The sequence below is a fragment of the Quercus robur genome, chromosome 9 (genome assembly GCF_932294415.1).
Source record: "Quercus robur chromosome 9, dhQueRobu3.1, whole genome shotgun sequence".
NCBI classification, from domain to species: domain Eukaryota; kingdom Viridiplantae; phylum Streptophyta; class Magnoliopsida; order Fagales; family Fagaceae; genus Quercus; species Quercus robur.
This window is the reverse complement of record NC_065542.1, coordinates 45,552,347-45,569,988: the sequence shown is the minus strand read 5'-3', so window position 1 is coordinate 45,569,988 and position 17,642 is coordinate 45,552,347. Positions and strand designations below refer to the sequence as shown.

Here is a 17,642-nt window from a genome sequence, read left to right as displayed (position 1 = left end):
CGAGTGAGCTTGGATTTCTCAAATAAAAATGGGACAGATTGGGGATAAGATTCATAAAACTAATTGGTTTTAAGAAATATTTTAGCGTCTTCTGTTCAGGTTTGGGAAGGCCTGCTCCATTCCAAACCCAACCCATTGCCATTCATAACTAGAAGTTACATCTCCTCACATATAAAAGACAATTTTTTTCTAAATACATTTCATAATAAGCAAAGATAAAGAGCCACAACAAACTAGATAGAGTGTAAGATGAAAAAAAGATAGCAACATAAATTAGCATCCATTGTGCAAAGGGGGACTACAATTATTTTCTTCTTAATGATGTTAAAGTATCTCTCCAAGGCTTATGTTACGACCACATACTAAATTTTGGGGAAAAAATAACGCACAACTGAGCAAGAGAAACATAATTATGATTGAACCACAGCTGTGACGAATGTTAGATCACCCATCAAATAATTACCTGATAGTCTTTAAGTCCCACCTTCTCTAAAAGCCTCTTGCAAGCAGCGACCTCATCAGAACTAACATTTTATTATTATAAGAAACAAGTTAGGACCTTTGATGGCTAGGCAGCATCCAACAGAAAGAAAAACAATTAAAATACCTTACCTTCCATCCAAAACTTCAGGTGCTAGGAGGCCAAACCTGTCTACAAATTCAACAAAGGGTTTTCTAGTAGGAAATCCAGCACAACTTATCCTAATTGCCTCCATCACTCCCTGAAATAAGATACATAATGCCATATAAACTTAAATAGACTCATTCAACTTTAAACACAATACAAACATATACAAAAAACCAACACATAAGATATCAACATTCTTACCCCACACCGTAGTTGTTGTAGAACATTTTTATTCTCAAAGATTGCTGGCTTAAGAAGATTATTGGGTTTTACACAACGAATGTAATGCGGCTCAGTGGAACTAAGAGTTTCAAGCAACTGTTGCAATTGTTGCTGCATAAGGTACAAAAGAGGATTTTACAACCCACGATACAGAAGAAAGAAGCATTAATTTGACTTAAGAAAAGAGAAACAATATCAGACCTTGAACCGCGAACCTATTGAAGAGAACTTTGATGATTTGGATGAGTCCTCAGCTGAAGGTGGAAATAAACCTGCCACAAAGGAGCATTTCGAAGCACTCAAAAGTGCCTGATGTTCAGCAACAACGTAGTCCTTGTTCTTGTCCAGGAATTGTTCTGTTTGATAAGTGACCTGAAAATCATGTCAAGTTCTCAGTGCATGTATTTTTTAAACAAAGACAATTACATCTTGCTTCTTAGGTCTAAATTTTATGATGTATACATCACTCAAAAAAAAAAAGGATACAAACAAAGCATACTTACATCACCAGCATAATGGCAAATTGTGAAGTCACTACGCGATAATTTTGGTTTGGTGAAGCGATTATGATTTTTGAATGTCTGGTATAGCTTTTGGGCAAATGTCTCGTGTGTTGATCTTGGAAACATACTACAGAACACACAACACTTAGCAATCTCACAACCAAACAGTCTATTCATAAATTTTTATGCCATGATATAGAACAATTAAAGCAATACACCATGCAGTACAGTACTCACCAAGCCTCATCCAAGAGAGCAATAATGCCACCAGGTTTCTGAAAACCCACGTACATGCAAATTATCAAAAAAGACCAGTCATGAATAAAGTGGAAACAAAAGACAGATGCAGAGTGAGAATCATAAATTAAAAATACTGAATGGCCAGAATCATTTCATCAATCAGTTTGTTCCCCCCCCCAAAAAAAAGTAATTAACTGTAGTGCACTATTATCAACAATAAAAGGTTGTATCAGAGAGGAAGATCGGTACAATTATAGTAATAACAATAACAACAAAAGGAAAGTATCAGCATCAGCAACAAAAGTAGAAGAAAACAATTAACCAAGATCAAACTTCAAAGTTATTATCTCTTACAAGTATTATTCCTCAATTTGGTTGAAGCCGTTATATACTAAAAAACTTACCCAAAAAAAAAAAAAAAAAAAACTATAAATATATATATACACACACATATAAAGTTGAGTTCAACTTACACCTAGTGTAACTCTAAGTAATGTTACATCACCCAATAATTTGTAATTGAATTCATATTTTGAAAATCCAACCATTGAATAACATGTTCTATATGTTCTTAACATGAATGCCAATTTTCATAATAATCGGAAGTAATTTACCATTCGATTCATAAACTCATATTTTATGCATTATTTTAAACTACAAAAACTTGAATTTAAATAATTGATTGATGACATGGCTATTGATCTTTGATCACCTTGATGACATGGTTATTGATATTTAATTTAGGTAAGTTGCACATATCTAGTATGTTCAAAACCTAGGAAGCACGGACACTTCATTTAGAGTGTTGTACGTGTGTCATACCAATGTCGCACCGGTGTTGTACCTACCCATGCCCATGTCCATGCTGCCTAGTTCAAAACCCACAACCTAAGTTCCACCCGTTCTTGTGGGACAAGGAAATGTCATTTGAGCTAGAGCCCATTGCATAAAGTAACCTAGAATTATTATATTGGCTTCTTCTTTTTTTATGGGTAAATAATATAATTGATGGTTTCATGTCAAATTAATTTCAAATTGATTCCTTATATATAAGAACATATTATTTCCAAATCCAAGTATCCTACTTTTCTATAACTCCACCTCTTAAGCATATATACCTCTCCTTCCTCTTTACTCTTCTCCAGCAATCCTTAATCAACACCTTCCTTCCTTCCTCTAAGTGGATTACATATTTGAGACTACAATCATACAAATACAAAAAATAGAGTACAGGACAGGTATTTCATAATTTCCACCATTCCATAAAATGAAAGTTGTAGCATCAAGATGTAAGGGAAGAAATAGCAGTACTTAAAGACCAAAAGGTGCATGGAAGAGATGAGGTAATAAAGGGGACAGTTAGACCAAATGGTTGAAAACTGAAATATTTGTCGAGATAGTACAAAAGTGGTGGTGAAGTTACTCTTTTCAGGGCACTGCTAGTTATGTTTTCAGTCGGAAGCTGAGAGCACTCAAGCAGCAATGGAATTTGGGAATGTTGGGGTAAGAAAAAAAAAAAGTTCTTCAGATGATTAAGGAGATTGATGGTTGGGAGGAGATGAGGGTGTTATCATCAGAGGAAAGACAGAAGCGAGAGGAGTAGAAAAGTGAATTACAGAAAATAATGGCTCCGGAAGATGCTTTCGAGGGCTGTTCAAGATCAATCAATTCAGGGCTTCTTGGTAGGAAGGGTCAATGAGCCTTTGATGATTTCACACTTCTTGTTTGCAGATGACACTATTTTTTTGTGGATCTAATCCTGAACAGATTGGCTATTTGAAATGTGTACTGCTGTGTTTTGAGGTGGTTCCTGGCTTGAAGATTAATTTAAATAAGTATGAATTGGTTCCAATCAGTGAAATTCCTTTGGTGTCAACTTTGGCTATCGTTCTTAGGTGTAAGATTTCAAGGCTGCCTCTGAAATAATTGGGACTACCATTAGGGGCCTCTTACAGATCCAATGCCATTTGGGATCCAATTTTGGAAAAAACAGAAAGGAAGCTGCCTGGTTGGAAAAAGATGTATCTATCATAAGGGGGTCGCCTAACTTTGTTGAAAAGCACTTTGTCCAACGTACCCACTTATTTCCTTTCTTTGTTTCCCATTCCAGCTAGAGTTGCTAAAAGAATTGAGAAGGTCCAAAGAGATTTCTTATAGGGGAGCCTAGGAGATGAGCAAAATTTTCACCTCATGAGTTGGAAGACCATGTGTGACCCAATTTGGGAGGGTGGTTTGCGGGTTCAAAGTATAAGTCACTTTAGCAGTGCCTTATTGGGAAAGTGGCTTAAGAGATTTGGCATGGAGGATGGTACTCTAAGGAGATTTGTTGTGGCTTCCAAGTATTAAGTAGGAGGATGGGCTTTGGGTGTCACAAGGAAGCCTTATGGAAGCATATTAGGAATGGATGGGGAAGACTTGCATCCTTTGTTCGATATGAGGTTGCCACTGGCACCTGGGTTAGACTCTGGTTGGATCTATAGTGTGGGGATGTTATTCTGAAGGAAGCATTTCCGGCTCTTTATGGCATAGCTCAGAATAAGGAGGCATTAGTGGCTGAATATTTGGGCTGGGAAAATGGTTATATGCATTGGGATGTTGCATTCAATAGAGCTGTTCAAAGATTGGGAGATGGAGGCTCTTCATTCTTTTTTGGGTCTTCTTTATTCCTCCAAGATTATAAGGGATAGGACAGATTGCATGTTTGGGAACCCTACCAAGAGAGGTGTGTTTGCTGTTAGGTCCTATTGTCAGGCCCTTTCACCTACTAATACTCCTGAGTTTTCCTTGGAAAAGTATTTAAAAATTGAAAGCCGCTTCAAGAGTGGCATTTTCTTGTGGACAGCAGCCAGAGGGCATATCCTTACTATGGATAAACCTTCTTAAGATCCAGATATGCAGTGTTTAGCGGTGTTGCTTGTACAAGATGAGTAGGGAGTCTACGGATCATCTACTCCTTCATCGTGTGTATGTGCATCACATTTGGACCTTGGTGTTTTGTATGTTTGGAGCGCAGTGGGTCATGCCTAGGAAGGTGGTGGACTTACTGTATATGTATGTTTGGAGGACACCAATCCAGAGATATATGGGCGGCCATTCCTCCTTTTATTATGTGGACAATTGGAAGGAACAAAACAGGAGAACATTTGAGGGGACTGAAGGCTCTTTGCCAGAGCTGAAGCTAGTTTTCTTGAGATTACTGAATGCTTGGATGGCTGCCTTGATTAGCCATTCCTTTTCCTCCTTGGAGGCATTTCTAGATTTATGTAACTTTTGCTAGCATTACAGATTCTCTGGTACACAACCTGTGTACAGGGGATTCTGTTTTCCCTTTTTTGATGCAATAAAATTTCTTGTTTTACCAATCAAAAATACTCATGCTTTCTGCCCATAGCACACCACTAAACTTAACAAAGCCTCAACCCAACTACTAGGGGTTGACTACATGAATCTTTTTCACCACAGATCTTCATACTCATGCATGACTACATTTTACATTGACTAATTTACCGAACATCTGTTTGCCAGCAACTTTTCCTTTTAGCTTTATAGCTTATTTGTTTATCAATAGCTAAAGCTGTACTACAATTATACTTTCGGTCCTGTTAGCAGGTGCCCTTAGGGCATTTGTTAATGAACCATTTTAGAAAAATATTACCACTTTTATGGGAAATATAAAAAGCCGTCAAAAAGATTAGTTGCTTTTTTCTTTTTTCATAAAAAGTTTCTAAAAATATTTCCTAAATCAATGCCCTTAGGGCATCCATTAACTTTTCCCTTATACTTTAACCAACTTTCAACAAATAAGCAAATCAGCAAAGTGCTCATCAAAACACACACCTAGCCAATCCTCTTTTGCTTTAAGCTTTCAAATAGACTGCAATCAGGATTCACTTCAGCAGAATGAACATGTAAAGAAAGTTTGATTCATCAAAGGCAAAAAAAGCATGTAAAGTATTGTTCTAAAAAGTGAACCCTAGTGCATAGGGAGTATGCAAGAGAAGCACCAACACATAAAGAAAGTTCCAATCAAAGAAAGAAAGCTAAGCAAAACAGTATGCATGTTAGATGCACAAACCTTTTCAATAAGATCTAGAATATCTTGATTATCAACAAACTCAATGTAACTCCAATCAATTTCCTCTTTTGTATATTCTTCTTGCTCCATTTTGAAAACATGCTGCCAACAAAATATGTTTGCATCAGAAACACATGGACTACACCTGGACTGAAGAAACACCAAGGGCAACAACAACAAAATTACAGATTCACAGAAAAACCTGATTGAAATGTTGCTGAAGCTTCTCATTGGTGAGATTGATGCAAAATTGCTCAAAACTGCAAAAATACACCCCAAAAAAAAAAAAAAAATGAAAGAAGATAACAACCATAAGCATCACTTATAAATTCAGTCTACAATTTAAATTTGATGTTATACTCTTGCAAGGCATTACTTTTAATCACTTTAACTGTCTTCTTGACAGAAAAGTAATGAACTCAAATTTGGCATATTAGTAGGAATACAAAATTCCATATATACAAATTCAGCTTAGGTAACTAGTACTGGAAGTTAGAATAAATTAACAGAAGAAGCTTTGACATCATACGATTTTTTAAACAAGTGTAATATGTATTGTAGGGGCGGAATAAGATATTAAAACGTTAAAAAGGACTAAAAGGAAACTGCTCTTTCAAAGCTCCAATTGCATGTATACATAAGCAAGGTGTCTAGAATTACCATAATGTAACATCATCCCAACCTAAAGACTACTTAAGCAGAATGAAGACAAAATTAGTGGTAAAAGCAAACAGGCAGCCAATGCAAGGAACTGTGCCCGTTTGGTAACGCATTATCAAACCAACTTTTTCAAAGTACAGTTTTTTAAACCCCACATTTTCTAGGTACAGCTTTTTTGAACAACCTCATTTTCAAAAGGCTGAAAAATAAACTATTCCAAACGAGCACTTAGTGTTTATATGAAGATGACAAATCTTCCCAGCTGTCCCAAAGATAAAGAAATGAAGAATTGAGCACATAAACTAGCACATTTTACTTTTATATAGATGCTCAAACCCCCCATAGTAACAATGCTTCACGTGTTTGAATTCCTTTGATGTACTTAAAAGGTAAAAGCAAAACAGCGAGATACCGGTTATCGAAAAGAAGTAAGCCTCCCAAGTCATATTCAAGTACTGAAAAGTAGTAACGTGAGGGGACAGGGAGATATGGTTGTAAATTCATAATAAAAACAAACGGTAAAAGATATATATGGTTAATTACTAAAGAAGTCAGATGAAGTGTATGTTGCTTGATGAGTCAGAGTGTAACAAGTTGCAGAAGGTGCAGATTCAGCCCTGAATAGTGAAGCATTTCCCTTATGAGACAACCCAGTATAACCTTAGAGCCTCAAGACATAAATAGCTGTTCAAAGAGAGCTTCAGACTATCCTTTTACAACTTGATACACATAAAAATGATATTCCATTGAGCTCACATGGAGAAACTAATCTATGCCAATTATAAAAAGATACAGCAAACCAGTTAAGCACCTGTTTGTCTTGAAACTCTCAAATCCATAAATATCCAGAACACCAATCAAGAACTTTGACTCCGGGTCTTGACCAATTGAACTATTTAATCTATCCACAAGCCTGTACAACCATGAAGGGAATTAAAGAGAAGCACTGCAAAACAAGCCACTGCAAGTTGCAATACAAACTTAAACAAAGTAACCAGTATTACTAAGTAAGGTCCCCACTGAATAATCTTCAATCAAATACTCCAAAGAGAAAAGCTTACCAGTCAAACAACCTCGCATAGACAATTTTAGCCAAAGCATCTCTACTGGTAGCTGCAGCTTCTGGATCCAGCCATTTTGTGATAGTTTCATCACGGGTTACAATTACACGTTTGCAAAGAGAATCTTCTAGTGCCTTTGCATCACACCTGAACAAAATTTATGAATTACCTACATATTCTTATCATAGAACATGCTGAGCAAAATAATCAACTGGGGCATATTTTAGTGAGAATGTTTGTCAATCAAATTGTTTAGTTACATGAAAAGCTCAGACGCAGTTCTTAGATGATAGCAAGATTTTTCATCTTTGGGCTTGGACGAGTCTGTTTCCTCCCCTTTTGTAAATTCAATGTTCCCAAGATGCAGAATTGCGGCCACAACTCGAAATATTGCATCCTGAAAGGGGGTAGAAATGAATAAAAATAAGATTTACAAATAGCAGTTATAATTGAAGGATCTTGTCTTCCACTTGAACTAATTCCCTATGAAATACCTGCTCATAAGTACTTATTCCAACAACTTCCATTGCCCTCCGAGTTGCAATATATTCCTTTGAATCATCAACCCCATCCAACTCAAAGCAATTTGTTTGATTCAAGTAATGAAATGTTCTTGGGTTTCCCAATTTGTACCTCTGAACATCCTATTGAAGGAATAAGAGAAGAAAAATGAGAAATGTCTGGTAGCTAGAAAAGAGCAGTTGATGCTTTACACATGTAACATAGAAAAGCTGAAAGCATTCTTGCTTCTGCTTGAAAAAAAAATTTTCATTTGTTGTAAACAAAGAAATGAAAATGACATTTGAAGTTTTCAAAGTCTATTTTCAGACATGTCTCTAAAAACCATTCTTTTTCTGGGGACATTATGTTTCTATTTTTATATCAATTTCCCAGCAAAAAACACAAGAAGATGAATTCAAAGATCTGATATCCATTTATGTTCTTAGTGTGCGTTTGGGTCCGGCTGATGTGTTTGCGTTTGCGTTTTTCTGTTCTTTTTTTTTTTTTTTTCTTTTTTTGCACGCGTTTGAGAGACCAACACGGCTACTGTTCATGAACAGTAGCCGCAAAGTTTGACTTTTTCCACCTTTTCAGCACAAATTTTACTGTTCATGGACCCACAAATTTCACTTTTCAGCAACTTTTTTATTAAAAATGGATCCCACAGTACTATTCACACATTTAAAAATTATTTTGCTACAGTGGTTTTCAGTTTCAGTTTTCAGTTTTCAGCTGTATCCAAACAGACCCTTAGTCTAAACCATGAAACTGGATTGTGCGAGAACAATACAGGCATCATGCTGCTAGGTAAAGTGGTGGAATACTACACCCTAGATAACAAGAATACTGAGACAAAAGCAAACACATTCACATATAATGTTTCCCATTTTCAGATTCTAAAATTCCAATTTAGAAGAAAGAATACTTTTTTCCAAATGGAACTTAAGACGGCCTAATTGTACAGCAAAAAATTTTAAGTTTTTAATTATCAATACAAACATACAGCAAAATACTAAAGTATGGAACATTAAAATTCACTGTGTGATTCTTTTTATCACTTAGTTTGTATATAACAGAGTTCAATTCACCAACAAAAGAAGAAGAAAAAATATTAAATTACAAAGTTTACCATAAAACCAGTAAAGATTAAAAATTCATGTGGGAATAGCATATTGAGACAAAGATCTACAAAAATCCATTACCAGGAATTACAAAAAAAACATCCCTAACAACAACAACGAGCCTTAATCCCAAATTTTTGGATTAAGTTATGGATACTCAACAAATTAGTTAGGGTCAGCCACATGTATTCTTTTCACCAATTCTATTCTATCTAAAGTCGTATTCTCTGTTATTCCCTTAATTAGTAAGTCCTTTTTTATTACTTCTGCTAATGTTATTTAAGGTCTTCCTCTACCTTTTCAACTTGGATTGGATTAATTCACTTTTTTTTACCAATGCATTATTCGCTCGGTGCATTATTCGCTCTCCTCTGAACATGGCCAAACCATCACAAGCGACTCTCTCTCATCTTTTCATCAATAGGAGCTATCCCTAACTTTAAGTGGATTTTCTCACTTCAATGTTATGATCCTAATGTCCCACATGAATTAAGTGTAAGCTTAACCATATGTTTATAAACCCTTAAGTACCCTCTCCTTGCAAGCTAGTTTTCAAGGGTAAGTTCTATTCATGAGTTCCTAACATTTAGTATCAAAGTCAACCACCATGTCGAGTAATCGGACATAGCTCATTGAGTATGGGATCAAATGAGTTGCGGCTTTGTGGTCGGATCTCAAAGGGAGCGACCTAGAGACTAAATTAAAATAACTGATAGGTGAATGGAGCCTCCAAAAAGAGAAAAGGCTACCATCGGGTTAGTGTCGCTAGAGTAAGCCATCGTGGATATCAATTGCGAAGCATGGTAGTATGTTATGATCCTAATGTCTCACATAAATTAATTGTAAGCTTAACCATGTGTTTATAAACTCTTGGACACCCTCCTCACACAAGCCGGGTGGGTGAGTTCTACTCATGGATTCCTAACATTAGAATTTATCTTTTCATGTATTTCCACTTATCCATCTTAACATTCTCATTTCAAATACACTCATTTTATGAATATGTTTCCTCTTAATAGCCCAACATTCACTACCTTAGAACATTGCTAGTCATATAACAGTCTTATAAAATTTTCCTTTACTTAATAGATATTCTACGATCTCACAATACTCTTGATGCACTTCTCCACTTCATCCACTTTACTCTTATACTATGATTCACATCATCTACTAATCTCCATCTTTATGAATTATTGATCATATCAAAAGCTCTCATTCTTTAATATCTCTTTTTTTTTTATAGGTAATAAAAGAACTATTATTAATAAATAAAAGATGAATAATACAAGATGTTCATGATGATGAACAATAAGAAACAGAAGAAACAAACAGCCAAACAAAGAAGAGGGAAATCAAATAGAAAATCTAAGGGAAGACAAAAACTCTGGAAGAGACGAAGACTCAGTAAAACCCCAACAACGAGACCAATCAAAAAGACTACGATGGCTTAAAACCTTCAACTCATCCAACGTCTTCTCCTTGTTCTCAAAGGAGCGACAATTCTGTTCCAACCAAACAGTCCACATTATGCACCTTGGAATCAAATTCCAAATATTCAAGTTGTGCTTCCCGAGCCACTGATGCCAACAAGACAACAATCCCGCCACCGATCCTGGCATAACCCAATGAATACCATAAGCCTGAAGCATGAAGGTCCATAAGGTATGAGTAACAGGACAGTGAAGGAGGAGATGGTCAACCGACTCCCCATCACAACAACACATACAACACCAATTTGTCAACTCTTGACCATCAAGTCTTACAACTCCTTCATCTGTATTTCTTTTCTTACTAAACCTCATTCCATGTACTCTGTTTTAGTCCTAATTAATCAAAAGCCTTTAAATTCTAGAGCTTCTCGCCAAATTTCTAACATGGCATTAACTACACTTCTAGTTTCATCCATTAAAACCATATCATCTACAAAAACATTCACCAAGAGACTTTCTCTTGAATCGATTTAGTGAGCTCATTGATGACTAGTGCAAAGAGAGATGGACTTAATGCTCATTTTTTATGCAAAACCTATAGTGATGATAGAAAACTAACTTATTATTCCTCCACTTGTTCTCACACTAGTTACAACTCCATCATTTATATCCTTTTTTTTTTTTTGGTAAATCACAACTCCATCATATATATCCTTAATCAACTTAATATAATTTCGAGGAACTCCTTTCATTTCCAAAACCCACCACATAACCTCTTGATGGACCCTATCATATACTTTCTCTATGTCTATATTGGATCCATTCATAATAGAGTGACTAAATTTTACACTAGCCATCAACCTACCACAACTATCTTCCTTTACCCAGGCTTGGGACCAAATGTTAACAAATATATGACAATAAGCACAGACATAGGCAGAGTTACAAAAAACATATCTCCTAAAATAATAATAATAATAAAATGACAAAACAAACTAGGTAGCGATCAATAAAAGCTAAGCTCTAATTTCCATTAAAGATTACCCAATTCTTCCTTTCTCAAATCACAAAAGAAAAGTGTATCTCCATAATCCACCTTCTCAAATTCTGAACCATTTTGACATCAGCTGCCAGCCTACCACTAGGGCTACAAACATATTATCTTGGTACCACTAACAAAGTAGAAATCTCAAGAAGGAATCATGACACAAGAAAATTGCAAAACGGACAATGAATATTAGACAATTCACCAACACAGACTTGATCTTGCATACTTCCTAAAGGCCAAATGTTTGAATATACGAACCTTATCTCTTATCCTTGACCTTAGAAATATAGAGTTCAAAAGTTAGCCAAACCAAACAACAAGGTTTGGTACGTTTTTTGCAGAGCAATGGGTTGGCTTGGTTTTTGGACTTACTCAACAAGTTGTTTCAGTCTTTTAGGCATCTCATAAAACCCCTAAACCAAACAGAACCAATGAGTACATTCAAGTACAGCAATTTTATCGGTTGCCTCGTGGAGTCAACTAATGATAAGCATGTTCTCCTATCCCTTACATACGCTCTCTCTCATCTCAACATCTCACTAATGTACCACCTCCCTTAGCTCACTCAACTCTCAGCCCCTCTCACGCCTTCATCTCTCATCCTTTACTCTCATTGGAGCCATGCCTCATGATCACATGTTCCAAAATATGGATCCAGACCCATTAGATAGCTCAATTGAACTCAGAGTCCCCAAAAAAATTTGAGTAGCTATCCAATCAATCAAGTTTAGTTTTCTATTTTTTATTCTCTGATAAGTTCTGCCTCCAAGGGGAGGAAATGGAGAGATTTGAAATAGTGACCTCCACTTCATGAGGCATGATCCCCAACCTCATTTGCTACCCCTTGGGGTTTGCCACCATAGCTAACTAACGTCTATAATTTTTTGAATGTACATTTCCAGGAGTTTTATAAATTTTAGGTTGATAAGAATTTGAAGCTAAAAGTTGATTTACCTGTACTACCTGATCGAAAACTAAACCAACCACTTCTCGTTGCTTAAGTTAGTACTAGTTTTGTTTGTCTAATTGGTAAGTTACACACACACCCTAGTCAATGAGCCTTACCTCGAATGATATTTCTTCCATTCACAAGTGAGGGTGGAGGGTGAGGTAAGGAGTTCAAAGTACAGCAGGGGCATGCGTAACTTACATATAAATAATAAATAAATAAAAAGGAGGTTACACACTCGCCAGTTTGTTTTGAGTTGACAACCTCACCCTCTACCTTGTTTTTTACAAGGAGAGGAAGTACCATTTGAGGTAGAAATCAAGAGCAACTTAGGATTGGTTTTCTTAAGACATTTGTTGGGAGTTGGTTTAGGTCTTAGAAAACTAATAAAGGTCGGTCATGTACTCATGTTTCAGATTTACATGAAATCCAATCCAAACTAGCCCATGCCCATCCCTAATAATAACACAAAAAAGACAGCACCAATAAACCCATAAATTTTCATGCAACTTTCAAGAATTGGAAGCAAATCCCTAGAAGTGAGTTGACAAAACTGCCAAGAGCCTTGTAACTCAACTTGTACCTCCTCGCATTTCTAACAGAGACATCTAGGGTTCAAATCCCCCTCCCCCAACTATTGAATTGTCACAAAAAACAAACAAATAAACAAACAAAAAGTGAGTTGAAAATACTATCTCCATTTGATAAGCAACTTCCAACTGCCTTCATTGACCCAAGGCACTCTCCAGCTAATTACTATCAATAGGAGAAGTTCCAATAACCAACCCCCCCCCCCAAAAAAAAAAAAAAATCATATTGGTTGCACAAAAGCCATGTCTACCAAAAAGTAATGAATTCCATTGAAATATGAAAAACAATTGGAAATGCTCTTAGCATCAAGACATGCCACTACAGTTCTACACTGAATTTCCCAAACTCCGACATTGATCTGCTATATTTAAAGTAGGGTTCCAAGAAAAAGAATAAAAATATAAATTCATTTTAAGCACACACAACAACAACAATCTGTAATTGAAGAAAGAGAATCACCAGCAAACCTCTAGTTTTAACCTCCACATCAAACATCAGCATGAACAATAAACAATCATACACAAGACTAGAATATCTAGAGCTGAAACATCAAGAAAGAGAAAGTATCGTGGTCCGCTCTACAAATCCTACTTTGGCCAATTCACAAGATTATGAGACAAATATTTCCATGCAAAGGCAAAGTAATACAAAAGAAACAAATAATCTGCAAGTATCAATCCTGATTCTTTCCATGAAGCTGATTTAGTGAAGCAATTTAGTAACCATTACCTCTGGTGGTGCAGCACAAAGCATATAGAAACAGTGATAATTTCTCTCAGGATCAGACACCTGGCAAACACGTGATCTTTCTAGCAAATAAGTTCTGATAGCAGCTCCTGAAATTCTCCCCATCTTGTCAAATTGAATCTCCACAAACTTACCAAAACGACTGCAAAAATAATATGCACATAAGAATGGAACCCTAACAAATAGATAGTATCATATAAAATTTGCATTATACAAATAAGAATATTTTTAAAACAACAGATCATCCCACCTCGAGTTATTGTTTCTAACAGTCTTTGCATTACCAAATGCTTCCAGAACAGGATTGGACTGCAAATCAGAGAAAAACACAACAAAAGCATGTATGATACAGGTGACAGTTACAAACTTAGGAAAGAAAATTATTGAAAGAAAATTCAAGCCAATGACCTCTAGCTCGAAGAGCAATACCTAACCCCACAAAAATGGGGTGGTGGATGAGGTTACGTAGGTTCAAGACCCTTTGGATGTGTATGTTATAAAAGTCAACATCATATCTTACTTCTACATGTACCAGTAAGATTCTAGATTTTTTTTTACCTCCAGGACTTGCTGCTCAACAGTCCTCCCCTCAGCAGCAGCAGCTCTCCCTCCCATGTAAGCAAGATAAGCCATGAGCAATTTTGTGCTTTCAGTTTTACCGGCCCCACTTTCACCACTGACCAATATTGACTGACTCACTCCTTCATTAATCATAAGTCTGCACACACATCAATGGCATCTTACATTGCCAGACAAGCAAAGAGATGACATGAAGAGCTTTACAATGAGAAAGTAATAAAGTACCTGTATGCAGCATCTGCAACAGCAAACGGATGTGGGCTCAGCTCGCCAAAGGCTGCCCCTTTATATTGTTGCATCATATGGCTATCATAAAGATGTGGTAGTCTTCTAAAAGGGTTCACAGCAATCAATATATTTCCTGTGTAAGTCTAAAGTCACCAATAAGTGTATCAGCTTCAGATAATACCGAAGATGTAAAGAAACAAAAACAATGTCCCACCCCTCCTCTCTTCCAGCTCCAATTCAACAAATAATAATAATAAGAGAAAAGAACAATCTATGATGGAATAACTATCTCTTTTTTAATAATCATTTTTGTGGAACTCTATTTTAAATACTTACGTATATCTCATTGATATCATATCTTGATCTTAAATTGTCTAGGACTCCCGGTTCATGCAAATAAGCCAGCTTTGTCATATCATCCACTCCACATGGTGGGGCTTCAGCATCTTTAGGGCAGACATTGGAAGCTTTAACAACAACCTGCAGTTTCCACATAAAGAATAGTGGGGAAATGAGTAAAATCAGTATTCACACACAAAAGGCATCAACATCTCCAAACGTTTTCTTCTAAAACAAGCAAAAACCACAAATAACAACCTAATGGAAAATTGATACCATAAATTGAAATGTTCAACAAATGAATTTTTTAATTTATGAAAAAAGAAAATGACACATGGACGTTACATTAACAAAATATGAATTATCATTCAGCATATGACAAAATGAAGGTGATATGTGCAGTAAAATATGCCCAAGAGTAAATATTATCCAAAGCACTTACTGTCTTCCCTGAAGTGCATAGGACCTTAATTTCTTCACCATGAACCTCCACAACTTCACCATCTTCCCAAGCTACATCAGGATCCTCCACCCAAACAAGAGACCCAACCGCAGGACTAATAGTAGCAGCCTGCAAAGCAAAAGTGTCTTAAGTCTAACACATCAAGTGAATTGAATTACTATATTCCATCATCCCACGAGATTTACAGATCATGAAAATATGCACAAGCAGCCATCTGTAACTGCTGTGGTGAAGATGTAAGGCTAAAGCAATTTTCTCTTTTCTCAATGATACAACAGAGAAAAAAGAGTCCATATACATACTCAAGTAAAAGAGCAAATAAGTAAAAAAGGGAAGGGGACTCCCTATGTGTGTATGTTCAGGCTAAAGTATTCCGTGCAACATTGCTCAAAATACAGTTTTTGTATCAAGTGGAGCTGACTTTATAGTTGGTTGTGACAAAATTCAGATTACAAAATTAAGTAATTATGTTGAAAGTTATGTTAGCTTGAACAAATAAATTACAAATGTTAAATAAATAAATAAACACAATTGATGTGGTTTAGAAGATAAACAAATCTGAAAAGTAAAGAGAAACCAAAATTTCTAATGAATCTTGTGCTAAACAAAACCAGAACTTATCTAGAAGAAAATAACCCAGCATATGCAACATCAATTGTTTATAAGAACATCTTCAGCAAGAAAGAATATAATATTCCAAAAGTATCGCTCAAAATAAGCAGTATAAGTAAGATATAGAAATAGGCTGTGTAATAACCCACTAGATGAATTGACTAGCATGACAAAGAGTAGTATACCAAATCCTATTTTTCATATATCAAACCTAACTACTAAGTATTTAAGAGGTTAGTGACTGAGATTAAGGCTTTTTATTGACTAGTTACGTAAACATTAGAATAACACCACATCTGGCTGCACAGAATTAATATATAACTGGCAGCTAAGAATAAACAAAATATAGATTTATCTAAAGAAAAATTTAGAGTACCCAAGCCTGAAATGCAAAATTTATTTATATGAGAATCAACCAAGTCAAAAAGCTAGAGGGTGTAATCAATTTCCATGCAACCAAACACAACCTAATTGTTAATCACTAACTGGATTAACTATAGGTCAAGAATAAATTGCAACAACATTAATAGCCTTCCTTTGAGGACCAATCAGCACAAAGCTGAAGAAAGACATTCGCTGTCAAATAAATCATCAAATTCTTATCAATGTAACTCTCCTCAAACGAAATCCTTGTTTTCAATTTCAATTTACTGTATTCCTTACAAGATCTCCAACCACACAGTAAACACCTTAGTTGGGACACTCCTAACCTTTTGCTTAGTAAATCAAAATAGGCATTTAACCAAACATAACAAAAAAGAAATCCAAATCTGAATATGATGAAAAAGAAACCAAAGAAACAAACTTTAAAATGAAATGAAAGATATTCATATATCCACTTCTACTCCAACTTAAGCACAGATCAGTAATCAAGATACTAAACCAACAATAACCCTGCATTGAGCAACATAAAAATTCCACATAATTAAAAGAACCCATATACAAGAAATGTACAAATCAATCAAGGACAGCCAAAAAAGAAAGAAAAAAAAATATACCATTTTGACAGAGATTTGATCAGATCAGAAACTTGAGGTTGGTACCGCGTCTACTTCCACTTCCTTTGAATTCAGATACAAAGAATTCTTCTAACTTCTTTCCCTTCCTTTTAGTACAACTTTTATTGATGTATGGGTTTAGAACAATAAAAAATAATAATAAAAGAATTAGAGAAAAATTATATACTTGATTAATGAAAAAGAATGAGAAGCTTGAACCATTCAACAAACCCAAATATTTTTCAGAAGAAGAAAGAAGGAAGGTGTGTTTGAAAGCAGAAGTTTCTCTGCTTTCTTTGTTGTCTTTGTTTTCTTTGTTCCCTCCCACTCCTCTGGCTTTTGGGTTTTACACTCTTCCTTTACTAATTGAATAAATAATTCTTGTGTTAATTAAGGATGTAATTAAGATAAGAAGAAAATAAAATTCAAAAACGTTTTTGTTAAGTTTCGTGATTCCGGAAATGCCCTTCTTCTTTGGCTTTAATTACGGTGACTTTAATGACAAGTGACAACTCAGACATAGTCAACTGTGAGTCACAGAACCAAGGTTGTCTGAAACTTTACAAAACTCAAAATGCTAAGGCGGGGTAACACTTTACACTAGTTCACGGTCGTCGAGTTGAATTTTTTTTACTTTTTTTTAAGGT

At 35.6% G+C, this 17,642-nt stretch overlaps 1 protein-coding gene across 2 annotated transcripts in view; it reads right to left on the bottom strand.

The window, feature by feature from the left end:
• Nucleotides 1–17,353, bottom strand: part of LOC126698656 (myosin-6-like) — a 32,153-nt gene extending 14,800 nt beyond the window's left edge. The window contains exons 1-20 of one of the 2 annotated variants that reach the window (XM_050396034.1): nt 17,227–17,352; nt 16,996–17,114; nt 15,365–15,493; nt 14,920–15,063; nt 14,581–14,726; nt 14,335–14,494; nt 14,027–14,085; nt 13,759–13,918; nt 7,884–8,033; nt 7,650–7,786; nt 7,390–7,536; nt 7,140–7,241; nt 5,871–5,928; nt 5,669–5,770; nt 1,591–1,628; nt 1,354–1,480; nt 1,052–1,222; nt 830–961; nt 613–722; nt 464–524 (exon numbers count right to left, since the gene is read on the bottom strand). In XM_050396034.1, the coding sequence (XP_050251991.1) occupies nt 464–524; nt 613–722; nt 830–961; nt 1,052–1,222; nt 1,354–1,480; nt 1,591–1,628; nt 5,669–5,770; nt 5,871–5,928; nt 7,140–7,241; nt 7,390–7,536; nt 7,650–7,786; nt 7,884–8,033; nt 13,759–13,918; nt 14,027–14,085; nt 14,335–14,494; nt 14,581–14,726; nt 14,920–15,063; nt 15,365–15,493; nt 16,996–16,998 (2,136 nt within the window). In that variant the 5' untranslated portion in view covers nt 16,999–17,114; nt 17,227–17,352. Of the gene's footprint in view, nt 1–463; nt 525–612; nt 723–829; nt 962–1,051; nt 1,223–1,353; nt 1,481–1,590; nt 1,629–5,668; nt 5,771–5,870; nt 5,929–7,139; nt 7,242–7,389; nt 7,537–7,649; nt 7,787–7,883; nt 8,034–13,758; nt 13,919–14,026; nt 14,086–14,334; nt 14,495–14,580; nt 14,727–14,919; nt 15,064–15,364; nt 15,494–16,995 lie in introns of both variants that reach the window. The other variant, XM_050396033.1, reaches the window with a different exon arrangement.
• Between the last annotated feature and the right edge of the window lie 289 nt (nt 17,354–17,642).